The sequence below is a fragment of the Elaeis guineensis genome, chromosome 12 (genome assembly GCF_000442705.2).
Source record: "Elaeis guineensis isolate ETL-2024a chromosome 12, EG11, whole genome shotgun sequence".
Taxonomy (NCBI): domain Eukaryota; kingdom Viridiplantae; phylum Streptophyta; class Magnoliopsida; order Arecales; family Arecaceae; genus Elaeis; species Elaeis guineensis.
The window spans coordinates 84903002-84930817 of record NC_026004.2 but is presented as its reverse complement, the minus strand read 5'-3'; the positions used below and the strand labels follow the sequence as shown (position 1 = coordinate 84930817).

At 36.2% G+C, this 27816-nt stretch overlaps 2 protein-coding genes across 2 annotated transcripts in view; one reads left to right on the top strand and one right to left on the bottom strand.

Moving 5' to 3' along the window:
• Positions 1–5429: 5429 nt before the first annotated feature.
• Positions 5430–24416, top strand: LOC105034131 (uncharacterized). Its single transcript, XM_010909181.4, has 12 exons — positions 5430–5744; positions 5938–6056; positions 6152–6258; positions 6377–6464; positions 13725–14775; positions 14876–14930; positions 15030–15111; positions 15256–15336; positions 15546–15650; positions 15748–15797; positions 21002–21128; positions 24199–24416. The coding sequence occupies exons 1-12, from the start codon at positions 5606–5608 to the stop codon at positions 24265–24267; spliced, it is 2073 nt and encodes a 690-aa protein (XP_010907483.1). The 5' UTR covers positions 5430–5605; the 3' UTR covers positions 24268–24416.
• Positions 24251–27816, bottom strand: part of LOC105034130 (lysophospholipid acyltransferase LPEAT2) — a 46524-nt gene continuing 42958 nt past the window's right edge. Inside the window, exons 11-14 of the mRNA XM_010909180.4 lie at positions 27182–27232; positions 25063–25173; positions 24939–24983; positions 24251–24760 (exon numbers count right to left, since the gene is read on the bottom strand). Coding sequence (XP_010907482.1) covers positions 24629–24760; positions 24939–24983; positions 25063–25173; positions 27182–27232 — 339 coding nt within the window. The 3' untranslated portion in view covers positions 24251–24628. The remainder of the gene's footprint in view (positions 24761–24938; positions 24984–25062; positions 25174–27181; positions 27233–27816) is intronic.

Below are 27816 nucleotides of genomic sequence, written 5' to 3'. Positions count from 1 at the left end.
TTTTGCTCTTTATTTATTAATTTTTTTTCTCTTTCTAATTGATGGCTTCACTTCTATTTTAATGCTTTTCCAGTGAGAAGTATAGTAAAGAAGGGTTTTGGAGTTAGATGTCCATAAGGGATTGGAGTGCATCTAGTACTTTGCTCTCATCTATCTTAACTATAATTCACATTTTGTCTCACTTTCCATTTATGGGATTTGTAGATTTTTCACATAGATTTTGGATAAAATCTTGGAGATAATAATCACAAACTAATAACACCTAGATTCTCAACCTATATGATGAATCTATAATTAGATCTTTTCAACTCGAAAAGTCAAATCAAAATCAAAATGAATTTCTCAATTCAATTTCATTTAGTTTTTGTAAAGATTGATTTGATTTTGATTTTGATTTTAAAAAATTAATTTAAATTGATTTAGTTTTAATTGCACCCTCAAACTGATCCTATCTAACCTATGCATATTCTTAGATTCTCAACCTATAAGATGAATCTATAATTAGATCTTTTCAACTTGAAAAGCTAAATGGAAATCAAAATGAATTTTTCTGTCACGCCCCCGATTCGAGATTGTGAATCGAGGATCATGGCAACCACCGCATACTTATGAAGAACTCTCTCCATAAGCATGCAAGGCATCTCATCACGATATCAATGCATCACAGCGGAATAAATTTAAATAATTATTATTCAACTTTAATTTAAGTAATTAAATCAAAATGTCCTACATCCAATAAAATTTTACTAAAACAATAAATCTAAGTTCAATGAAGTTGACAATGCTAAATCTCGCCTCTAAAAGCTCTGTCCTAATATTTCTTCCCACGCTCGAAATTAATTATCTGAATCTGAAAAATAGAAAGAAAGGTAATGAGCTAGACAGCCTAGTAAGTAACAAATATCTCAACTAGATATTTTATAATTTTCAAGAACAATACTGCAATTAAACATAAAAATATATTTCATGCTGATTTAATGTAAATCCAATATTTTCAAATATTCACATATAATATAATCATAAATCCGATTCGATTCAAAACGCTCGTAAACTCAACAGCCTCGACTATGACCAACGTTTAACCCCCATTGACGGGGTCCACAGAATACCAGCGCACAACCCCCACTGGCAGGGTCCACAAACACCAGCACACAACTCCCACTGGTAGGGTCCACAAACACCAACGCACAACCCCCACTGGCAGGGTCCACTGAGTACCAACGTATAATCCCCATTGACGGGGCCCACTGAAACATAGTTAGGCTGAGAGCATAAATTCGATCTGTATCAAAATACTTTGTATCATAATATATCATAAATAATTCACTGAACATGTGCATAATCGACATACCATAATATTTCAAAAGTACTTTCTTTCAGAACATAATTCATAATTCATGCATAATTTCAGAGAATAATTATTTATTTTCAGAATAAATATGAAATATCTCGAGAAGATGATTCATTACTTACCTTTCACGGAGCACTGAATAAATAGATCGACTAACTTCTAGAAGATTCTTCAGTACCTATTATCCAAAATTATATTTTTACATTAATTTTAATTCAAAATTCAATCCCAAATCAAGACCTCACTTAAAATCAGACTCTTCCCTAAACTCGATCAAAATCATCAAATGAAGCCTTACACTATGCTAATGCTAGAGGAATAACTTTAGAGAGAGAGAAATCTATCAAGAGAGAGAAATAATATAGAGAGAGTAAATTTTAGAGAGAGAAAGTAGAGAGAGAAAGTCCAATTTCAGAGAGAGAAAGTAAGGTTTCAGACTGAAAGAAGAGAGAGAAACTCTCTCTCTTTTTTTATTTTTTATTTATTTATTTATATATATATATAAATATATATATTTTTTTTTCTTTTCTTTTCTTTTCTTTTTTTCTCTTTTTCTTCTTTTTCTTTTTTTTTCCTTTTCTTTTTCTCTTTTTTTTCTTCTTTTTCTTTTCTTTTTCTTCTTTTTCTTTTCTTCTTCTTTTTTTTTCTTCTTCTCTTGGGCTCCTTCCAGGCCGAACAGGGGACCGGCGATCCCCTCCTTTTGCCGGGCCGTTCAGGTCGCGGCCGCTACGATGGAGGCCGGCGGCAGAGGGAAGCCACTCCCCCGGTCACGGAGAGGCATGGCCGACGGTTGATTGCGATCGCCGGCGCTGGAAAATCCAAGAGAAAAGAGATCAAAACAGGGGTCTCTTTTCCGACCGAAAATCGGCGACTCCCGTCGCCGGCAGCCGCGCACAAGGGCACGAGAGGAAGGGGAAGGAAGAGAGGAAGAGAAAGGGAACTCACCTCGACCTCCAGTGACCTTATCGGTGAGCAGTCACGGCGAGAATAAGGCAGGTGTCCGCGGCTCTAATTCGAAAAAATCAGAGAGGAAGAGAAGGGAAAAGGGCCGATGATCGACTTCTAGGGAAAGGGGAGGTCTTCTTATAGAGGGCCTTAGGACTTCGAGAGGTTCTAGGACTCCCAATTTACCCGGGTCTCGTCGGAGAAGAAGACTCCTATCGGGAGTCTTCTTCCCGATTTTTCCTCTGTTTTTTTTTTTTTTTTCGAATGGGCTTGGGTCTGTTAATCTGGGCTTGGGCTTGGGCTTGGGCTATGACATTTTCAATTCAATTTCATTTAGTTTTTGTATACCCCAATTTAGTTTTGGTTTTGATTTTAGAAAATCAATTTAAATTGATTTAATTTCAATTTTATCCTCAAACCGACCCTATCTAACTTATGCATATTCTTATCCAATGAACTATTCTAGTTGGATATAGGTCAAGTATAACTTGTATCCATTGGAGATGTTTGGATTTGGATAGAACCAAGCCAGCTTAGATTTGCAATCCAAATCAAGTATGTAGCTATTCTTTTATGGCTAAAAAATAAAAATTAATAATTAAATATAAAATCATAAAAATATTAAATAAAACTAAAAGATCTAAATTAAATTTGAATTTTTATTCAAAAACTTATAATTACATCTAAGTAATTGATCTTCTAAAGTTTACAAACTATTATTTTTAAAATATATATTTATATACTGGAGGCTTATGAATAAGAATCTATTGAAATAAACAATGAAATATGAATGTTTAAATGTAAAATAAATGAGAGATGCAATTGTTGAGCTGAGAAAAAACAGACCAGTTTAAATGATACTTCATGCAATGAATTAAAAAATATATTTATAGTAAAAGATAAAGGGATTTATATGATTCGAGTTTGGGTTTGGACAAGATCCGATGTGAGTGGGGTTGGGCCTATTTTTATAAAGCCAGATTAGGCCCAGTTAATTACATGTGCCTAGTTGGATGGGTTGGATTGAAAAATACAAGACCCAAATCTACCCCAAATTTTAGAATGGGTGTAATTTTTAAATCCAACCAAACATACAAACCTTCGAACATGAATAAGGTCATATCGGATAGGGTTAGGAGTGGGTTAGGCCATGGTGTGACCTGACCCACTTGCAATCCTACTTGTTGTCCAGACCACTATGATTTGTGTCAAATAAAGAATTGCTCCAAAGGACAGGTCTGAAGCCTTTTTGCGACTAAAACCCTGAAATTGTGACTTCAAGCAGCCTTTTTAAGGCGACCAATTAATTTCACTATTTCCTACTAGATTATATTAGAGCAGGATATAATTTTGTTAGGCCAAAATTGGCTGATCATTGTCAATGATCTTTGATATGGACCAAGATTTTAATAACTAAATGTGGATTCCAGTTATTATAATCCAATTCCAGACCACTATTGGATCCAAAAAAAAAAATTGCCTTGTGTGTGTTGTGTGATGACCAACTTCATTGTTGCTTTTTAAAGAATAACAATAATGCACATGTGCCATGCACTCAAATTAATTTTTTAGTGCTAACACCAATTGCTTTTCAAGAGTAGTGTTTTTGTCTTGTGAGTTATTGGTAATCTTCTGAATGCTTCTATAATCAAGTGTTAACTTCATCATTCATTGTTTTCTTAAGAAAAGCTTTTAGAAAACTTATTATTTTTAAAATATCTAATTTTCATTATTTATTAAATAAAAATCATAAAATACAGAAAATTTGTTTTGGACCGTTGGACATCTTTTCCTTTCTAATACGAAAGAATCATTTCTCTTCTTTCTCTCTTTTTTTTTTTTTTTTATCAAAATTATTGTGACCAAATAAGCTTCAAGGAATACAAATATTTAATCAGCCCACATGTATTTGGTGCACCTGTACGTGTACTTTTGCCCTGATGGCCCATGACAAGACTTGATTTTTTAACCCAGTAATGCATCATAAAGAGAGAATTGAATCCTCTTATTTATCAAACAAACAAGCGTGCTTTTTTTTTTTTTTTGGTAAGAAAGATAAGATTTAGTATTTGAAATATAAGTCAAGTATAAAACTCCAAAACATGCACTCAAGCTGTCCGATTATATGAATGAGCCATCTATGAAATTTTTAGTACAAACCAATGTCGGTACAACTGGATTAAAACAGACAAAGCATGCTCGGCTTGTCATGGATGGCTTTGGAATGCAAGTAACAAATTTAGTACACTTTATCTAATCCATCATCTACATATTTATCTTTTTTTTTTTCTCTAATTTATTTTTTTTTATTTTTTAATTTAATCTAAAGGAGTTACCTCATGACAGTTAGTACAGGGAGGAAACATGTTTTATCTTTTTTTTTTTAATTTTTTATTATTTTTTAACTTAATCATCTCACGGAGAGAAAAATGAGCTAAAAAAAAAAAGATGATCCCCATAAATATCTCATCTAAAGATGATAATTTATGTTTGAATTTGATATAAACAGATTTCAAATATAAATTTATTATTTGATTTATTAAATAGATTGAATTTAGTTTTAAAATTTTGATTCATTTGAATCATTTTTATTTATTAAATAATTAGATCGGATTATAATTTAAATTTTTTAATCATTTTAAAATATATTTAATCTATTTTTATTCGATTTTATCTGTTTTTTCGTACATTTAATCTGTTAAAAATATTTTTAATTTATTTAACTTATTTAATTTAATTTATTTAATAAATAAATTATATGAATCGGATAAATTATTTATTTAATCAACTGATTGGTTTAGATCTAAAATTTTAATTTATTTAATAAATAGATTGACTTTAGAGCGATGAATCTTCGGTCGAAGCAATACGATTTCCTCCCCTAAACTCATCTACACTTCCATATTTTTATTTAAAACTACACAATAATATTTCTCCTCTCTGACACCGCCAGGTCCGCCACGCCCTCTAATAAAAGAAAAAGACCACCCCCACCCCAACACAAAAAAGGAAAACTCGTTTGAACGGCCGGATGAGACCGGCTCCGTCCTGTTACAGTCCGATCCGTTATCATCCGACGGTCGAGATCTCATCCCACGTGTTATATTCCGCGGAATTAGAGCCAAGGCAAAAACCAAATATCCCTTCGTCCGCGCGGTTGCGGAGAGAAACGAGAAAAGACCCCGAAAAAGGCGAGAAGGGTTTGGGTTTTCTTGCCGTCAATCCCATCTCCCCTCCCTTATCTCGATCTATTATTCTTCACTCTTATCTCCTCTCTCACGCTCTGATCGGAGGGATTGGAGGTCGATCATGGCGACGGAAGAGCGGAGGAAGGAGGCGGAGGCGGAGGCGGAGGTCGTCTACAAGACGAAGGTCATCCAGTTCCTCGGCCGCTCCACCCCCATCATCCTCCAGAACGACAACGGTCCCTGCCCTCTCCTGGCCATCTGTGAGCCCTTTCTTTCTTCCCCTCAATCGCATTTGTTTTCTTGGATGCGGAAATGTGGCTCTCTTTCTTGCCCCGTTTGATGTTGTCCGTCTATTTTCCGAGCGATTTCGATAGAAAATATTGGTTTGGATCGATCTAATTTGGGGGTAGTTTGGTCGTCTGGTGATGATTTTCTTGAATTTATGTTTTTTAGGTAATGTTCTGCTGCTAAGGAATAACCTTAATCTGAGTTTGGATGTGTCGGAGGTCTCGTTGCAGAAGCTGCTTTCTCTCGTTGCAGAAAGGCTGATTGATTCCAACAGCAATGTTCAGGTTACCGTCCGTGGATTGATTGGAGATGGATAGGATGCGGGCTCCAATTCAATTGGCGCTTTTGTGCACTGATTCTTTTCTTTTTCTGCATGCAGGACAAGGATGATGGGTATGTTAGCAACCAGCAACAGAACATATCGGATGCCATCGACCTGCTGCCTCGTCTTGCTACTGGAATTGATGTTAATGTGCATTTCAGGAAGTGAGCATCAATTAAAGCTCTTAGCTATTGTCGTTTCACCTTATAAAGCTGCTATCTTTTTTTTTTTTTAATAATAATTTTTTATATTGAATCCCGATATTTTTGCTCAATTATCTAGGATAAATGATTTTGAGTTCACGCGGGAGTGTGCCATATTTGATCTCCTTGATATTGGTTTGTACCATGGGTGGATAGTTGATCCTCAGGTACTATTCTGTAACACTTGGATTTACTTTGGCTTTTTAAGCTTGTCTTATTTCCAACGTCGCTACGGGTTGTTTGACCAATACTTTAAAGAAGCCTGTGTTCTTTTGTTCAGGCATCATTGTTCATGTTTGACAGCTTTTCTGCTAAGAACTTTATTGTGGCGACACATCTTTGTTTACCTCACTCATTTCTTCTGTTCTAGAATGACGCCTATGATAATGCCAAACTTATGGTTGGGTGGCATCATCAGTCAGCTTTATTGTGTTCACATGCCTTTGGCTTCTTTTGTTTTGTATTGGTTCTTGTTTTCTTGAGCTTATGCATCTCAGTTTGATTTTGGTAGGTACATGTATGACATCTGTCCATTTACTTGATCTCCATTGATAATATTCGTATTGTGATTAGTGCAACTTTCTATTTTCTCCGCATTGTTTTGCTTGTCATTTCAAGCATGATTGATGAACATATCCCTTGTTGACATCCTACTTTAATTGAAATATGCCATTTATTTCCTAGTTATTAATGGCCACAATATTGATGACTTCTATAGATCAACTTATGATCGAGTGATGTTAGTAGAATGTGGAATATGTACATTTTTTCTTAGCATGATCATTATCTCTATAATGTGAGGACAATTTTTCTGTATTGTAATTTAAATCTAATTAAAAGATGTTTAATTAGTCTTGTCTCATTATACTCTCAGGATTTCAGGATGAAGTTGTCATCCTTTCTATTATAGTTTCTTCTCTTCATTGATTGAGTCTTAACTTGCCAATGACACATGAAACACGTCATCTTATTAATGTTCAGATGAAAGATATGCTGAATACAGGTTGATAGTATTTTTAGGTGCAGTGTTGGGGTGGTCCTCACATTTAAGGTAGACAGCTAATCCTATCCAATGCCAAATTTAGTGGATTGAATAAAAATCAACACCAACATAATGTACCTTTCATTTCCCTTTAACAACTGCTCCTCATTTTGTGTTAGATGATTTAAATAATCATAGTAAATGCAGTCTTCATGCTGTAAGTCTCGTACTTGTTTATTTTGTTCTTACAGTGATGATGCCATGCCCCATAAAAAAATTGGGATTTTCTCCTTGGGTGTAAAAGATTCAGTTAACTTGTGAATGAGGAACAATGATCTTTCTTATTGAATGATATAATTCTTCTCTTGTAAATGACTACCATAGAATAGTTCAATATACAAGAAGATAAATGCTAATTTCTATTTAAGAGTGCATGCTGTAGTAGGAATTACAAAGATACATCCATATAGAGCAATAAATGTACTGCTTATTTTTTTCATTTACTTTTTAAGTTATTTAACAAATTGGGTACTTGAGATGCTTCTAGTTATTATTGAATCATTGATAACCATTTGGGAATTCTGATACTTTGGAAGGATTGTCAAAAACCCAAACTTCTTATTGAATATCTCAATGATAAAAGGGCAAAACTTCTCTTTAATAATTGGATTGCTTTGGAACTCAAATCAGGTTGCAAAGTTTTGAGACTCATTAATAATAACTTGCATAATCAGACTGTATGAGCTATCAGGATTGCTCTGTGAATATAATTAATAGTGGAAAATTTGAATCACATTATGGTCATGACACTCAATTTTTTCATACACATTAGTCTTCTCGTGCTGTATTTATTTGGCTAGTTAAATATAACTACATTAAATATATGATGTACACTGCCAAATTACAAAATACTGTGGCATATAACTTGCAGTAATCTTGCCATGCACAACAGATAAGCTTCTATGGTATTTTCATTGAGTTGCAAGGATTTATGAAAAGGATGTGAATAAGATGTTCATGATTATGTTGGTTAGATGGTATATTTAGCAACATTTTCTGAGTTCCTTTTATCCAAATATTACCTCCATATATGTCCATGCTCTTCCTAATTTATTTTGCAACCTTACATAATTTTATCAAATTTTTGTTAATAAATAATTGCCATGATCCAAAGCTTCTTTTTTGATACTTGCTATTCCTTAAGCATATGTATAACCATATGATTTTAAGATGATAACTTACATTAAGCATATGCCCTATTGGACAATTTTCAGCTAAAACTTGCATCATAGGTGCAATTTTGCTTCTAAATTACTAAAAGCTTTGTTCATAGTTGTGCATACACTAAGGACATGCTTGAGTGCAGTTATATCAACCTTCAAGAATTGCTTGAATCCTGCAGGTTGCTATGTGTCACTTCTCAAAATAATTTTAATATGCAAGTGGGTTTCAACTTAAAAATATGCTGAAATTAGGTTACTAAGAGGCTTGCCTTAAAATTTTTTCATGAATGGTGGAGTGTACTCACCCACTCTATGTTTGGATTTTGGTATCAAGATTGGAGTTTAATGGATTATGCTTGGTTGCTTCAGTGGTTTGTAGATGGGTATGGTAAAGTGACCTCTCGAAAAAATTTATACTATGCTGTGCTTAGGAAGCAGGTGCAAGAGTGAGTTTTTGAGAGGTTTCAAACCGGATTTATGCTCTAGATGTAAGTTTTCTGCTACTAAGAGCAACATAGATTTGATCAAATTGTTCGCATTAAATGGCTCCAACCTTTGTAGTTAATGATGCTTAACCAAAGTCCAAATTAGATCCTCTAGTCCGCGTTAGTGTCAAGAATAATATAGAGCAAATCCAGCCCATCTATATACATACATATGTATGTATGTACGTACGTACGTACATACGTACACACACACACACATATAGAGAGAGAGAGATGCTTCTGAGAACATTTGGCTCCAAATGCTTCCTTGTCAAAATAAATGAAGAACATCTCAAAATGAAAATCAACACCATTGAATATTAGGAAACTAAAAATTCTTTATGTTGGAGGGGTCTTGCCTATGCATTAAGCCAACAAAAAAATGGACTCTAGTAATATAGCTAGTAAAAAAAATGTAGTGTAAATTATATAATTTGAAATTCAAAGCCATTGATCATGACCTAAATATTTTAAAACATAGACAAAACAAATTTCGACTACTTTGAAGTTTGAATATTTCTAAACTACAGATCGAACTAAAACATGATATCATATCATTGAAATTGTTACTTTTGTTTTCATTGGGTGCATAAGTAAAAAATGTATGATTTTTTGGTTTGTAGCCTATTTAAATGTCATATATCTTGATTAACAATGCTGCTTTTAATTTTGAGAGGTCCATTGTTTTTGCTAAGGAAGCATGTGGAGCGATATATATATATATATATATATATATATTGTTACATCTTTGGTAAAAAATTTAATAATATAAAATTGATGAAAGGGCAACTGAATTGGAGATCCACATTGTTGATCATGTTTTGAAGATGCCTAGAAAAATTTATAAATTTCGGTAGTCTGTTACCTATGTATCAAGAAGGTGTAAAAGATTGTTGATAACAGTTGTTTTAGTCTGCTACAATGAACGATATGACATATTATTTAAAAACCCATTGATCATGATTCCTGTATCTTAAAACATGTATATCTTAGAGTTCAATGGATTTTGATGCTCATATCATAGCAAACATCCTATTCTACTACTAGAGCTTTTTAAATTTGCACCCACTTGATGTATTAGTAAGAGACTATCAACACATGTGAATTCTAGTTTATAGGCTTGTTTTTCTAGATTATGAATCAATAACATGGATTTCTAATCTAAATAACTTATCTTCAATTTCTGAATTATTAGATCTTTTTACAGAGATTTAACTTCTATTTTGGGGTCCAACTAGTGTTTTGAAAGGAGTTTGCAAAATGAGGTCAGACATGGGACTATGTAGTGCATATGCAATAGTTGGAGGCACATATGGGTGCATATGAAGTTAGCAATTTTGTAACTATTTAAAAATAAATATAATGGATGAAGTACAATATAAAAGCAATAATGATTAAAGTTTTTAATGGATGGATAATAGCAACATAAAAGCAATAATGATAAACCTCCTATCCTATTCTGCCATGCACTGCCTCTGACCTCCTACCTTGCCCCTCTCCTTCACCTTGTCTGCCCTCCTCAAGGCTTGTACCACTACCTACTCCCTCCACTAGGTGCCTAGGTCCACACTCAGGCCCTTGTCATAGGTGATTTGGACTTCAACCTCTTCATCCATAGCACCCTTAACTCCTATATACATCAAGTGCTTCGACTTAAGATTGGCTTGCAAGGTGTTCGATAGAATATCTATTAAAGAAACCCTTTTATTCCCTAAACTCTCTTCTAAACACAAGAAATGAGCTTCCTTGTAAGTCAACTATTGCAACTTGAGTTGCAATGCAACTTCGACCATAGGGCTCGAAAGAGCCCCTAATAGGGCTTGCGTATGCAGTCGTACAATACTAAGTAGGCCACATAGCTGGCCATGCGATGATGCTAGGTGGATTACCTTTTTGGTCCCGATGTGGTGTGACCACATATTGTACTGTATGTAGGTAATAAGGTAGTGTCAAGGGACAGTGTATGCATATGCAGATGCATATGTGGCAATATTCATCGCATTTCAAAGCATTGGCTCTAACTTGTATGTAATTTTTAGCTCAGGTTATAAATCTAGTGAGCTTTTTTTTTTTTTTTTTGAGGTCTTTTAGAGAGTTTATTTTTCTGAGCAAAAACTGGACTTCAATTTGTAGTGCTATCATTTTACCAGCACTTATTCTTTGAACTGGAATATTCATCAGAACATTTTTCATTTGCACAAAAGTCTGCTTAATTTTCTTTTGTTTTCTAACTTTATCTATATTACTTAACTCTTCTAATTTTTCTTTTAGATCTTTGGAATTCTTCTCTATCTCTCCCCCCCCCCTCCCTGTGTGCATCTGTGTGTGGATAAATATATAGATAGGCATGCTTATTCATTAGGCCTTAGCTAGGCAGACATTAGCAGTTAGCCAAATTAAGCTCAAACTGGTGCTAGATTTGGGCCCTAGGTAATATTTAAACTTATCCATCGTTACAAATACTTTGAAGTCACAAAATTAGCTCTCTTCGATTAATTTTTCCCAGCATTAACCTGGGCTATGAGCTCTAAAATTTATTACATTAACATTATTATTACCTCTAATGCACATGAAGTGTTGTTTCTAATGCACACTCTTCAATTAATATCATGATCAATAGTGTGAGCTTGCATGATTGTTTTTGCATTTATAGGATTGATGCTTCATTTCTACCAGTAAGGTTATATATTTGGCTCTCTCGATGTATGCTATATGTGTGCTTCTGCGTGCTTGGTGTGCACACGCTTTTGTGTGATGTGTCATTCATGGGCAAAGTACACAGAAGCTCGTATGTAGTCATATCTATATTTACATGTGCATGCATATGTAAATACATAATGGCAAATGCATAGGTAGAATTAGTAGGTTACTTTCTGTTGTTCCCTCCCCCTCTTCTTCATAAATGCTTCTATGTCCAAGTGCATGCTCAGTTTGCATGCGCTTGTGTAATGTCTTTCATGAGCAAAATAAAGATATACCTCTATGTATGTTCATGTGTCCATATGTATGTGTGCATGCATATATAACTGCATAATTGCAAATGCACTATATCGTATTTTTCATGTATCTCTTTTTTTTTCTTGTTATCCTAAATTATTTGACTATCCACTCTCGTCTACATTGATAATCCCATCTTGGTTCATTCCATAATAACAAAATTCTCTTTTGCGATCCTATATTATTAAATGGCTATTTGATCGTACTAGTTGCCCAACCTCAATGGTTTCTATGGGCTTGGCATTTGATTAGTTAATGCTTCACCTTCCTTTTTATTTGTCTTTAGGTTTTGCTATCATGGTCTTTTTGGGTTATGGTCCCTTAAGTTTCAGGTTGAGGATGCATTTTGTCATTCACACCTCATCTCAAGACTGTGAAACATGCTTTCTGTTTCCTGTCTCTTGATTCAGCAATTTCTTGCTTTTATTTTATGCTTATCAACTTGTTCTAAGTTTCTGAGTAGGCCATAAAGATCATCTCGACAGAGGTAGTCAATATGCATATTGGTGGATTTTATTATTAAATCCATGTCCTTCATCTGCATATCTTGCTCAAGATTGGTTTTCTTTTATCACATTTTTGTCTTTGTTGATGTCATCTTCCACCTAACCTTGCAAGCTGCTCATGAATTTCTTCTTCTCTTGACATCACAGAGCTGCTTCCTACTATCCTATTTTGTGCTTGTACGCTTCACTTTTCCTTGTTTGTTCTCTTCTAATTAGGTTGCTCAAATTGAGGTTTTTCTGTTTGTGCAATTGAGGCCTTATGTAATTAACTGGTCAAGCTCGAGCCTGCATGCATCCCTTCTTCCACCTCCTAGAACCTGACATCATTCCCCATGTGACCCACATGGGACCTACTCAATATTTGATCCAACCAAACCACATGTGACCTAATCTAAGTTTGATCTGCTACAACAAGAAACAGCACAATGTTATCCTGCCGATCAAAAAGCTAATGCAATCAAGATGCAACTTGTCTAGCTAGACCTGATTTTAGTTGATATAACTTTAGTCACCAGTGTCCTAACCTTAAAGAAACACTTGAATTTGATAGTACTGCATCTAACAAACGCTATCAGTAGACAGTAGTGCATTAAATTCCCGTAGTTCATTAAATTTCAGTGCTCCTGCTTTTCAGAGTTACATTGACTCAAACATGTCTCTGAGGCACTTGTATTTTTGCCACCTATTCACTCATATGCACTTGCTTGAAGCATTTGAATGAAGTCAGCATGTTTTTCTTTATTGCCTTGTGATTTATAGCTAACTATTTTGTTTGTATAAGTGTCTCCTGCTTTTTTCATTTTAGTTTGGCTTCACAGCTGATTTTTCTTTTCACCATGATCCAACAATCTTTTTTGCCAACAACAATTTTTATCAGTGGCTTTCATTTTTGTACATTTCTTGCTTGCATGTTCCTTGCATTATTTGCTTGCAGCTTTGCCTTGTTTTTCTGTAACTGGTCTGTCAAGAGTCATTACATAGAGGCCATTGATGTACAATGGCAATTACATTGGATTGAACATTAATTTTAAGAGAAAGTTTTGGTTAAGCTGAGTTATTGTTCTTGCCCTTAATAGCATTGATATCAAGGTTTACAATCTCAATATCTGGTATTAACTTGGTACAATGTCGACGGGGATCGGTTCAGTGTATCGATACGCATGCCCTCTACCAATTCAGTATTGGCGTACCATGATTGATGGAATTATATTAACAGACATTTGCTGTTATCTAGGATACTGATACTGCAGCGGCAATTGGGTCTAAGTCTTATAATACACTTGTTGCTGAGCTTGTTGCCTTCGAAGCAAGGAAATCTGAGAGAGAAAATAAGATTATGCAAGAAGAAGACTCTGTTGATTTTGCTGCTGCAACAACTGCAACATTAGGAGTTCCATCGCCATGCCTTTCAAGAGGTAGATCATTTGACGAATATCCAGTCTCAACATCTGTTGAGCAACGAAGAGGGAGAGGTGACATGGAAGAAGAAGAAGAGCTGATGAGAGCCTTGAACCTCTCTAGAGCTGAAATGTCCAATCCAGTTAATGTTTCCATGTCCCCTGATGCTGATTGTAGTAATCCATCTAAACTGGAGGAAAGCGCACATCAGTGTTCTGGATTTGGAACTCATGTTGATTCTTTGGGGGTACAAAATGGAGCTGAATCTGAAAAGTTGTATCAGTCAGACTTGTTTGCACCACAAGAATCCAATGCATCCAGTAATTGGAAGGATGATGCCACGGCAGAGGATGGGTCCTTGATTCCCAGGGCTAGTTCTGGAAATAATGCTGGCCAGTCAATCTCTGAAGGATCCATGAAACTTTTAATATCTGGTGATTCAAAGAAGACTGTAAGGACTGATATTTTAATGCAAAATGTGGATCCACCTCTGCTATCTACTGAAGAAGATGGTTCTGATAGGTGCTGCACTAACAAAGACCTAATGATTGCTTCAGGAGAGGATCAACAGAGGCATGATAAGCACACTGATAATCTGATTGATCGCGACTCTGCAGTTTCTTCCGGTCCAATCGCCCATTGTTCTGATTTCCTTTCCTCAAATGGAAGAGAAGAGCTTTCTGATGTTTCTGAGGCTGTCAGTTCAAGCTTTGAAGGGAGTGAGCCCATATATGAAGGAGAAGAACGCATTCTTGAATCTGCATTTACGACACATGAAAACCGAGAGCCAGTCTATGAAGGTGAGGCAATTCTGGCTGAGCAGGCTGACAAAATGGAGGAGGATGACAGCCCTAAAAATTTGGAAGATGAGGTCACTCAGCACCAATGTAAAGGAGTCTTTAGTAGATTTTTATTTTCTGTCCCTTTTTACAATATCTAAATAACCCTTGCATCTGTTTTAATACCGATGCAATCATTTGTTTCCAGGGCAACTGATAAAAAACTTTTTGGAAAATAATGCAAGCCAATTGACCATCTATGGGTACGTGCTCCCTATGATCTGATCCAGTTACTTTTCTTTCTAAGGTATTAATGTATGAAGAAAAGTTATATTCGTGTAAAGTTGTCTCTTGTTTCACAGCCTATTTTGCTTGCAAGAGGGGCTTAAAGAAAGAGAACTATGTGTCTTTTTCCGTAATAATCATTTCAGCTCTATGTTTAAGGTACAATCAAGCACTTATGTTTCTTTATTTCTTGCTTTTACTTGTAGGTGTTCTCTTTGGTTTCGCAATATAGTGAACAGGATAAGGATTTAGAATTTCAACTTGTTTAGTCAAATCTTACAATTTTGATATTTTCTTTTGTAGTTCAATGGTGAACTCTATCTCTTGGCTACTGATCAAGGTTATATTAACCAACCTGATTTGGTGTGGGAAAAGTTAAATGAGGTATGCTATACTTTTTGGTATTTGGGTGTGTGAGACCCATGTTTTTAGTTTGCCTTTTCTCTTTCAATGAGAAGTCAGAGGACCACTTTGGTCTATTTGCAAATGTCTCCTTGGTAGTTTTTTTTTTTTTAAATTTCTTTAATTTAAATTGTAATGTTCTGTAAGAAGAAGCATGTTCTTGATTTGCTCTCTTCAAATGTGCACAAAAGGTAAATGGAGATACTGTTTTCATGACTGGCAACTTCACGGTATTTAAGGCCGAAAATCAAATCAGTGACTTGTGGAATGAACAGAACGCCATGACCAGTACTGCTGTATGTATTTTCCTTCTACAAATTAAGATCGATTTAGTTTTCTTTTTGGCTTTATAATCAATTAACAAAATGGAAATGATAAATATCCTTTCTGCAGGATTATCTAGCTTCTCTTGAAAGTTCATCTCCATCCAGTTCAACTCTAAAGTATGTCTGTTATACTAACTAATTTACTTTTGAATGTAGTGCATTGTCAAGTAAGATATGAATTTGAAGAGCATTCTATATATATAGCATGTCGACTCCATTAGTTTATTATTGTGTTTTATCAAGTTATCAAATGCTGCAGTGTATCACTATATCTTATAGTAGTAATTATGGAAAGCCGTATTTTCCTGTTGTACGCTTTGTATTGCTGAAATTCAAGTTATCATAAAAACTAGTTTATGTCCGAAACTAATTTAAAGAAAACCATGTCAATTATGGTTGACCTTGTAACATTTATCTGGTATCAGTTTGTTGAAATGCTGATAGAGGCTGAACTCATAAACAAAGCAAGCCATTGTACATCCTCGCTCACAATATGAGGCACTTAAGTTCCCATCTTTTTGTCTGACCATCCCATATAGATGCCTTGTCATCATAGGAGTTTCTTTTTAAGAAAAAAATGGTTTTAAATTTGATGTACTGCCATAATTTCTTCTTTACTATTTAGTCTTGTAACTAGGGTTTCATTAGCTCTATTTTTATTGGATTGACGATATGCATAGTTTTGTAGCATAAAATATCTCATTATTATTGAATATGTTGACACCATGCTTTCTGTTTTACATGATGCCGTCATAATTATTGGGTTTGAAACGATTCCCTATAATATGAAAACGATACCCAAGCTCCTCCTTTGTTGTGGGTTTACCCAAGGTCCACAGAGCTGCTATCGAGACCTATGTCGGCCAGCCGGCAGTACAAGTCGGTACGGATCCGTATTAAATTGGACCCACACAAAGCGACATAGAAACAAAGAAAGGAACCGGAGAGGAGGAAGAGAGGGGGGAGGGGGAGGGAGGATATGGCCGGAGGAGATGCCACTGGTGGCCACAGGTGGGCTGTGGGAGTGCTCAGACGGCCGTCAAGGCCTTCGCTTTCTCCGTCAAATCACGATCGAGAGAGATATAGAAAGAGGGGGGAGGGAAAGAAAAATAGGAAGGAGAGGCCGTTGGAGGGCCTCCAGCTAGCTACCGGATGGTGGAATCGCAGTCCGCGGCTCCATGGGTATGAAATAGAGATGATCGTCCTAGTTTCACGATTTTATTTAAAAAATTCTGACCACAGTGAAACTGGTAATGGATTTACCGGCTTCACTTAAGTGAAGCTGGCAAATCTATTATTCATCGTTGTTTAAAAAAACACAATGAATGGGGTGGTCGCCCCTGTTCTGAGGCCGCGGCTCCGCTCGTGCCTTTTTTGCCATCCGGCGCCCTCAGCGGCCATCCGGCGCCCTCCATCGGTTGCATCTCTCTTCGGTACCATCACTTCCTCCCTCTCTCTTTATCTCTCTCGATTAAATGCTCTATCAGACGATATGGAGCCGCGGAGGCCTCTACGGTCCTCCGGTAGCGGCGTCCCCTCTTTCTCTTCCTCTCTTTTTCTCTTTCCCTCTTTCTCGTTCGATGCTCCGATTCAGAAGGTCGAACTATCTCGATTTGCGGTCGGTGTGGCTCGAAATGCCCTGAACCATCTGCTTCGAGATAGTTCGGCGAATGCTGGTTTTACCCATTTTTCATGGGCATCCAGTATCCATTGGGATCAATATTTCTATGTCTGAATGAGTTATCAAACATGGGAACGGGCTGGATGGGATGTTGACACCCATTGCCACCTCCAAATTCCTAGATTATGATCATAATAAACATAATTTAAATTCATTTTTAACACATTTTATTTTTAAATTTGATTTGTAGATAAGAAGTTTGAAGTTTGCACATACACTTATATTGTTATATAACTTTAAGTTTAGCCTAAGTTCTTATTCTAAATATAAAATTTTCTATTATTTATAAGTTTGTTTTATGAAATTTAATTGTTATCGATGCTACTTGAGTGGCTGTATAATTGCTATACAAAAAAATATTGCCTGATTTCAGCTATCTCTAACTTAATTTTCTATATATTTAATTTTTAATGATTTTATGAGAGAATTTTGAATACTTTTGGTGCCTTCTTTTACTTTAAATATGTAGATCTAACCCTAATCAAGGACATATATGAATTGGTCCCCTTTGGGTACATTTTTCACGAAGTTGAGCATAGTGATTTTGGAAATTATTTGGGTACTTCCAATTCCTTGCCTAAAACTCTTTGATAAGTTGTTATTAATTTAAACTACAATGTTTTAGATGGTACTGTGATTTATCTAAACTGATCTTTTTTCTTAAACAAAATATAGTTCATTGTACAGATCCAGAGTGGTTCATGGCAACCTGTGCCATACACATTAAACTTGTATGGAATTGTTTATGGCCGTACTACTCTACAGTTCTTTACTTGGTTGTTAAAGATGTTTCTTTACGATGGTCTGCAATGGTTCATCAAAACTTGAGAATAACTTGTTTCTGATATGAGGGTTTTTAATGTGCAAGCACATCAGGCTGTGCAAAATCTACAATAGCACCCTTTTTATTTATTGAGTAGTAATTTAGATTTTATTTTTTATATTCCCGGAATTTTTCACACTTACACTTTCAAATTGATTTTAAGTAGATAATAGAGGTTTTAAAGTCTGGTTTTGATTCACTTGCATAATAATTTATGAGCTCAACCTATGTGAAATTGCTAATTAAATGGTCTATTGTAGTTGTATATATTTTAATTCTACATATAGGATCGAATGCTTGATTTGACTTTGGAAAGAAATTCTTTATTTTTCCTTATCTCTTTCTTATAATTTTCTTTTATTCCTCCTACTATAGTTTGCTGTTTTGAAGGTTTGAACTAATCAGATACAAGGATCGCCAACTCGGAATTAGCTCCCATGTCGGTCGGTCGATGGTACGAGTCGGTACGCCCTGTACCGAACTATACCTAGTCCGAACCGACATAGAAATGGGGGATGAACCAAGAGGAAAAGAGAGAGATTGGGGGGGGGGGGAGAAGGATAGGGAGGCTGGCGGAGATGCTGACAAGGACCATCGGTGTGGCCTCCACGGCCCTCTATGAGAGAAAATGAGAGCCGAGAGAGATAGAGAGAGAGGGGAAGCGAGAAGAGGAGGGAGGGGAAGGCCGGGGGGAGGCCACTGGATGGCCGCTTTGGCCGTCGGACGGCATTTGCTGACTTCACTATTCATCGTATTTTTTAAAAAATATGAGGAAACAAGGATGAAGCCTTTGTTTTAAACCCACGGTGGTAGTGGGGCTGTTTTGGGCCATCTAGCAGCCACAGCAGCCACCTGACGGCCCTTTAACAGCCTCCCTGCGGCCTTCCCCTCTCTCCTCATCTCTCCCTTCTCTTCTCTCTCTTCTCGCATCTCACGAAGGATTGTGGAGCTCCGAATGCCTCAGCGGGCCACCGCTAGCCTTTCTCTTTCCTTCTCTTTCTCTCTCTCTCTCTCTCTCTTCTTCTCCCTTCATTTTTGCTGGCGTTTCGAATTGAACGTCCGAACCACACTGGTTAGCTGCTAATACAGTTCGGCAGGCCTCGAATCTGGCAGTTTAGGGCAGTTTGGCACTTCGGCAAACCATGATCAGATACGTTAATACCTGCGGTCTTTTTCCTCCTTCCTTCCATCTCTTTTTTTATCATATTTTTTGATTGTCATCTTCTAGATATTTTCTGCATTAGATGTGAGACAGATCTGAAACAAAATTTGATTCAAAGCTGTAGTTCATCCTTTTAGTTGTTTCTTGTGCATCCAGTTTTCCATGGCTTTCGTTTTCCCAAATGCCTATCAGCCTAAAAACATTGAATCTGCCTATCAGCCTAAAAACATTGACTCTATCTCTGTACAATCTATTTGCAATTCTTTTGGTTCAAATCTGATGTACTGCTTTTATGGACACAAGACTCCTAAGAAAACCTAGAAACCCTATTAATCCCCTCTACAGCCAGATTATATAACCTTGATACATTGTGATGCTCATAGCTAGGTGTGCCTTAAGTGCTTATATCTCCTTAAGAGCTAATTATGCAAAACATGTCCATTCTTGATGACAGGTAATCGTTAAGGATTTTTATCCTTTGATTGTATTCAAAATGTTCTGGATCTTTCTTTGCTATAGGAACTAAAGTATTTACCATGGCCACTACAACTGGGTTAGAAGATTCTGCTCCTGTTATGTAGTTCAGTATCGACATTTCCATAATCTTGCTGTTCTCGATCCCCAATTTTGATACTAAATCCAATCTCAAGATCAAAAAATGGAGTGCAATCATCACTAACATAACCATCACTAAATCCATCATCATATGCATTGCCACAACCATCATTATTGTCCCCATCAAACCCAGCAGCATTGCCAACCATGTTCCTCATTGAGTTGCTTTGGACTGAAATTTTTCTGTTTGTTCTGAAAGCAGGAGCAAGCATTTGTAAATCCTGCTTATGTTGTTTTTGGCATAGTAGGGAAAAAACTGAAACGTTTTGACCAGAAAAATGAGCTGGGATATGAAAATTGCCTTCCCCATTGGATATCTTTGTAAATTTGTTATGTAGATCTGGTGGAGAAGTTTGTCTGCAAGCTTACCAGGGCACCCTTAGTATTTATTCTCATGTAAATGTTTTGGTATTTAACTAATTAATGCTTGTTGAGGGTCAAGTAAAGGGCTAATTATGACCTGTACACTTGTAAAATTACAAAGTGAACCCTTGTCTTTTAGGTACATGATAATAAAGATAAAGGATGTATGGAAAATTTCACCCCCATCTGCAAACCTATCGAATACGCCTCATGCATATTACTGTAAATCTCATTAGTGACAATCGTAGTTCAGCTATGGATACAATAATTGTCAACTTCCTGGATCCGGTGCAATGGGTGTTCTTGGGGCAAGGCAAACCAAACCAACCCTCGATGATCGAATACTGCCAAGGCCGCAAACTTGAAACCCTTCCATGGTAGGCTCCACCACCTTAAGAACAGATTGAGGTCTAATTTACCGTAGATTCAAACAGTGATAGATGCATGCAGCCCATATACAATGTGCATTCTGACTGTTAAGGGTTAACATGTATAAATTGATTGTTCTTTGCTAAGGGCATACTTTCTATATCAATGGTGGTTTTTTTTTTTCCTCGTCTTGATGCTGCTCCCTGGCACTACCTGTGATCTCTCTCTCTCTCTCTCAAACAGAATGATCTTCATATTAGCTTTTCCCTTTTCTTTATTATAATCTTCCTGTGATTATTATCTGGCAGTTCTGACCTGCAACTGGCGATTGCACTTCAACAACAGGAGTTTGAACAACAGCCCCCATGCCAGCAACAACAGCATCCACAACAGCCACCTGTTAGTGGTCGTTCAAGGCTTGTCACAGGTCCTCAGGTAGATGCCTTCTCTCACATTATCTGGTCTTTTTATGCTTTCAATTGAAATATCAAAAATGCATTTGCATTTACATATTTGCTCTTTTTTTGGTAGTTTATGTTGATGAGATTTGTTCTCTTTGATTTTGAACTTGCGAGGTCTAGTTGTGATAGTTTTGGATGTCTTGATGCATCATTTTGGGTAGTTACATATCTTTGAGTTCAAGTTGTGACCACATTTTGAACAATTAATGTAAGAATTAATCAGAAGCATAATTCTTTCATGTTCCATCATTTTCCAAGCCCTATTGAGAGATTAGAACTCTTAACCGTTAATGGAAACTGTTTTTTTCCCCCTGATATATGCATTTTAAACTTAATTTACTTTAGATTAGACTAGTCTTTGGAAACCCCGATGGTTGCATAAGAGCATGTTTGATTTTATTTATTGATGACATGATGAGGTTTGTTCAACTTTTCTCCTTTTTTTCATACAGTTTGCCTAGTTTAAGCTAAAATTCACATCACAATTTTCAAATCAAACCTTTTTAATCATGGTTTGCCGTACCGGGCCGAACCGCCCGGTATGAGACGTACCGAGCTGGACCGATCCCTTACCGGTCCGGTTCGGGCCTGTTTTTCGAAAAACGACCCCGAACCGCATCGAACCGCCCGATTCGGTGCGGTTCGGGTCCATACCGCCCGGAACCGGACGGTATATCTCGGTTCGCCGTCGGTTCGGGGTGAACCGAACCGTACCGTCCAGGGATTCACATAGGGGAGGGGAGGAGAAGGGAAGGTGGGGGTCTTTTCACGTGGTTGGGGGGGAGAGAAATGGGCGTGACCCACTTCACATGGGGGGGAGGGCCTGGTGCTTTAATAAGCACCAGGCCTTCGGTGTTCTTTGAGAGTTCTCAGAGAACACCCATGGCCGTAGGCAACTTAATCGTTGAGACCTCCAAAAAATTAGAAAAGAAGGTAAAATTTCGTGAAATTGGAGTGATTTGAGAAAAGGCTGATCTTTGATCGGAGGTAAGATAATCTGTTATTTTGTTAGTAAATATTTTTTTTTGTTTTTGTTGTTAGAAATAGGATAAAAATGAGGTAAAATAAAAATAGGAGAAAATAAATAAATATATGTTTGAAATTTTGGATCAAAAGTCTTTGTTCCGCAACCTAACTCCAAATTGAACCCAAATATATCAATAATATGCAATATAATGTCATATTGAGGTTGTATTTATCAATTATTAACTTCAAAAATCTAAAAAAAAAAATTAAAAATCGAAAAAAATAGTGTACTGGTATCGGACCGGTACGCCTAGACATACCATGTGTCAGTACGGTATGGTACCGGTACCGTACCATACCGGTCCGGCACCGGCATGCCATCTGGTACCGGTACAGCGAACTTTGTTTTTAATGTTAGCGGTTCTTTAAAAAAGTTCTCACTATGATAGAGTTTAATATAATAAGGAAGCAGTTGATGTTCATGGTTGGTATCTCTCAGTCTGTGTTTTTGAAGTAGAAAATAGTACTCGGTGTGATTTTTATGCTAGGAGATGCCAAGTGATGATATCAGGGCCAGTCACTTTTGAGTGTCATGTAATAGCATATAATTTTTGATATCATCAAAAGCTATATACTATCAGTTAAAATTAATATGTTTTTGTTATCAAAATTGTAACTTTTGTCCTATTATAGATGATATGAAACTTGAGTTTGACATCATGACACATTTATGCTTAATCATTGCGTATAAGCTTGAAATTTTAGTCAAGAATAGCCTACAGTGAATCAAATTAGCCAAGAACCTATTGAAAATATAGTATGGATTGGATCGTCTGCTAGACCATTTTCATATCTGAGTTGTTAAATTTTGGATTGGTTAATGCATTAGCGAGTGTTTAAGCATTGTTCTACTCTTGACCATATTTCTTTGAAAAGAAATAATGGAGACCGGTAGATAGTAGCATGAGTTCATTTATATATATATATATATATATATATATATATATATATATATATATATATATATATAGTCTTTTTGGCAAGATCCCTTCTGAATCAATGAATTAGGACTTAAAGAAATGCAAAAACCTGTCAGATCCCCTCTAGTGTCGCAACTCTTTTTTTGCTTCAACTTATATTGATGACAAACTGTCACGTGGGCAAAAGCAGTCCATTTAAATAGATTAGCTCTCCAGACATTTTTTCCATTTAGTTTTTCATGATGGTAAGTTGCATCAGTACAGGTATGCGGAGAGTGTTATTCTTTTTTGATTATTATATTGAAGTTCTACCCGCTGTCGGAATTTGCTGATCTGAGTCAGAACTCAGGTAAGTTAAATCAGACTGGCAAAAACCTGGTTCATCTGTATGGATCGAACCGTACATGTGCTGGATATCATTAGTTTTTGATGGATCAATAAATTTCGCAAGTCCATAGGACCGGTGCATGGGTCTCCTTGAACATTTAGTCATACTTCATACAACCCCATCAAAAATTTGTTTACTATATTCCCCTGGAAAATCTTTTTTTTCGTAAGATTTCCACTAAAGTGATCCTTGCCGTGCACTCAGATAGACATGCAAAAGTAATGTGGCACAGTTCTGCAGAAATGTTATATTCCGGTTTTATCTTATATTGACAATTTAACATTCTTTTGAGTTTTGATTAGGAGGAATAAAGTTCATGGTTAGAGAGTGCGTTTATTTTCAGATCCCTTATTTTGGATTATGTGAACATTCATATAAAGTATGCTGGAAATATTTATAATGACCAGATAATAATAGTTGAACACTAGACAATCAAACAATGATTATGGATGATTGTGATATTCCCCTCTTTACTGGTAAGTCATACGTCAACTCCGCTTGAGTTTTTATAACCTCTTCACCAGCAATTCTAAGTTGAGTGTTGAATCATCGTTCTACTCCAGAGTAAACAACTCTACGCTCTGACGGTGATCTGGATCCAGAAGATAAATGGTTTTACATTAACATTTTGAATCATATCTTTTGTAACATTCATGGAGACAATGATGTTCGTATAGAAAAATAACTGTTTTTTCTCTGTATTTTAACAGGCACCCAGGAACCCCGCTCCTTCACAAAAGAGCGAATCAAAAGCAAAGGATAAGTGCGTTGTGATGTGAGAAACACATACATTGTAAATGATTGTGTACACCGGTCAAATGTATTACAAACTTCAAGTTTCAGTTTGTGTAAATAAGTCATTACAGAAATTGTTTCTAATAAGGGTCCAAATCTATATGCCATTTTACATGAAAATCTTTTCTCAAAATTATGTGAATTTTTGATCCTTCTATATGCCTGTTCAGTATGCAACATCATAAGGCAACCACAATGCTTGCAGCATCTTTTCGCTCCACAGCTCTTCAAATTGGAAGCGATAACCATTCAATGCAACAAAAAAATGACTTGAATGGCCATCTCTCTGATAAACACACCATGCAAGTTCTGATAAATAATCATGGTTACAACTCCATCATGCCATCAACTTTCGTACTTCATACAGGCAGCAAAAAGGGCTATCAGTAGCGGGTTCTTCCTAAGGCACGTCATGAAATCATCTCTACCGACAAGCCCATCATTGTCAATGTCAAGTATATGGAATAGATGTTCTAACTGCAAAGAAAAAAAAGATCAGTAACCACTCGGGGGATAAAAAGGAATAAAGGTGAAACGAAAGACTAGCTACTGCAAAGGCATTAGCTAGTTTCATGCAGATGTGGATATAAATGCAGTTCTAGCCAGGAATCTTTGTTGGTACTCTTATGTTAGCTCTCAGAGTAGATTAACTCACGTTTCCGCTTGTGCTGGGCAATATTGATTGAGTGATGTCCCCGAGCTAAATCAAAGAGGCAGCCGGATTAGTGAGACAATAAATGTTCAATCTAAAAGGTTGCTAGTGGAATAGAACTTGTTACCCTTCTTTCAGAAATTTGATCTGTATTCATATCTCTGCATTTATTAAAAGCTGTTTCACAGGCTCTCCAAAATAATGGCTGCTTCCTGATTTGTGCTGATCCGATCAAGAACTGCACGTTATCCCATACACAGTATTTTAGTCATTTGGCATGCAAGCAAAAGATATGACAAATTTTAAGATAGTAACTATATTAGAAAGAACCAACAATAAAAGGTAAATTAAGATGATACAGATGTTTAACTATATCTGAGCTGAAAATTGCAGAACCATTACGAATGGTTAACATTTTAGTTAAAACTTACAAGGAACCAAATAATCATATTCTAAAGCCAAAATAGCTGAAAACGAAGCTCTCCTATATTTATGGTATGCTAAGACCATCTCAATTTCAGTTATTATGGAAGTAATAAAGCCACAAAGAGATGCAACAGAGAATTTGGTACTCTAATTTCTGTGGCAAACTAGCAATAGTTTGACTACAAGAATTTGATGCAAATGACCTATCCATTGATTGATAAGCATTTCTAAGGGAAAATTACATAGACACCCCTTCAACTTTTTGTGGGTTGCACTTACACTCCAAATGTTTCATTTTTTTCAATCAAACCCTCAAAGTTATGAATTTGTTGCAATATGGCCCAAACATCCATCCAAGCTCTAACACTATTAACTACAAGTGTCCAATTACTAATGTACCCTTGGGTTTTCGCTTCTGCCAAACAACTCTTCTAATCTAGCTAACCTCATGAAGATGGACAACGGGGCCACATTATCACCACAACCTAAACTTTGGTGTCTCCCTGAAAAAAATCAGAACTTCTCGGATGTATGTGCAAATCAGGAAAAGTTGAAGGGGAATCACCATAACTTTTTCCATATCAAAATCATTGCAGTAATCAGTCACCTTCCATTAAAAAGAAACTTTTGGAGATCCACATTGCAAGAAACCTAAATTCATAAACACCACTGGAAATTACTTGTGTCAGAATCTGATATGTAAAGCCTAGGATCTTTGTTGATATATTTTTCCATCTTTTCTTCAAAGGACCACATATCTGGTTCTATGGTTCTGCCACTTGGGTAGCAAGTGATCAGCAGCCTTGTAAGAGCAATGGTCATCAATGGTGTGAAAAACCTACAGATGCCTAGATTTTCCACAACAAAAAATATGGTCAGCCAACCATATGAACTAAAGAGATTGCCTACATCCTCCTTATCATCATCCACTTCTTAGGCCATCAATCAGCTTTAATGCTCCTACTTGCTCTGCACTTTATATCTTCAGACCTTAACAGACAACCTTCAAATATTTCAACACAGGCAACAAAGTAATAGCCATAGGGTAGATAACCAGTGCGACGATTTGAAGGCAGCATGGCAGCTGCAAAATCCACATCTGGTGCAACGAGTCTTACCAGGGGCTGCAGAAAGAGCCAGCAGCTTTACTATAGTTTAGCCAAATAATTAATTTTCTAACTTAAAATATTAAATGTTACGATGCTGGCCTGTCAAAGCCAACAACATTATAAAGTACGGTTACCCTGCAAATCTTGAATTGAATTAATGAGAAGTTTGGCAACTGCTATTTGGAAGAATTAACTTTCCTCTATACGTATTTAATTGGAAGGGATTATGATAGGTAGAGATCTTTTGGCTTGCTTGGATTTTTATTTGAAGGATGAATGAAAGGTTAGACAATGTAAATCTTTTTTTTCTTTTGTACAAACAGTTACACTCTCACAATGTTTAATATGATCACCAGGAAATGAATTATACACTGAACTTATTAATAGCTTGTTAACTTGATTTGAATGGCTAACAGAAGCATTTGACGAAATACATCTTCAGTTCTCTTCTGTATAAAAGGTTATGCTTTTACCAAGATAAATATGATGATGAGAACAATGAAGTATGTGTTGAAGTTACGAGTACATATTATGGGAAATTATTGCACAAGTAAATCCATCAAAGGACAGTATAAAATATATAAGGAACATAGCAGACGCAACCCAAAATCAACTCATTAGGTGGTTTAAACTTGCAGCTTCCCACAGAACTTTCTAAGAAACTTCTAGAAACCTACAGAATACAACTATGAAGAAAAGTAACAATATTACCTGATGAAATGTAATGGCACCCAGCTTTTCCACATCAAAATAGCCAAATATCTGAAAAGAGAGAAAAAAAAAAAGAACCTTTGACTTTAAACCAGTCTCATGCAAAAACAGACAACAGCATGACGATGGATGGAAAAGAAATATATAAAGGTATGCACGTAAATCTATGAATACTAATCAACTAAATTTTTATAGCAGAAATATATATCATAGAATGCCAAGAAATTGTTCTGCAGCTGAAATGGTTAATAACATTATGATTCTTGTAGAATCTATGCTATAACAAATAGCACGAGTTGAGGTCTTTGGGTCTGCTATTCAAGTTTACAGATGAGCTGGCCTAGGTGGCATTTCTCTCTCTCCCTCCCTCCCCCACAACCCCCCTATGTAACTGCTGCTCATCCTAATCCCCTCTCCAAACTGCCTTAACTGCAATCGCTCTCCCCACCTCTCCAGCCAATTTAGTGCGACAAGTCTTAGCACTCAACCACTTTCCCAATCTCATGCTTTCACATAGGTATAAAAAAATTATGTTTTGTACTTTTTGTAATTAATTCCATTTGCTTTTTAGACTCTGCACTGCAAGTGCCAATAGACCAACATATAAAAAGTTATATTGTATGCATGCATACAAT

Excerpts from the sequence above, each read along its gene's own strand:
- LOC105034131 (XM_010909181.4), top strand. The coding sequence starts at position 5,606 with ATGGCGACGGAAGAGCGGAGGAAGGAGGCGGAGGCGGAGGCGGAGGTC. Across the intron at positions 6,465-13,724 it reads GGTGGATAGTTGATCCTCAG|GATACTGATACTGCAGCGGC; the intron begins GTACTATTCTGT and ends GCTGTTATCTAG. Across the intron at positions 21,129-24,198 it reads GGCTTGTCACAGGTCCTCAG|GCACCCAGGAACCCCGCTCC; the intron begins GTAGATGCCTTC and ends GTATTTTAACAG.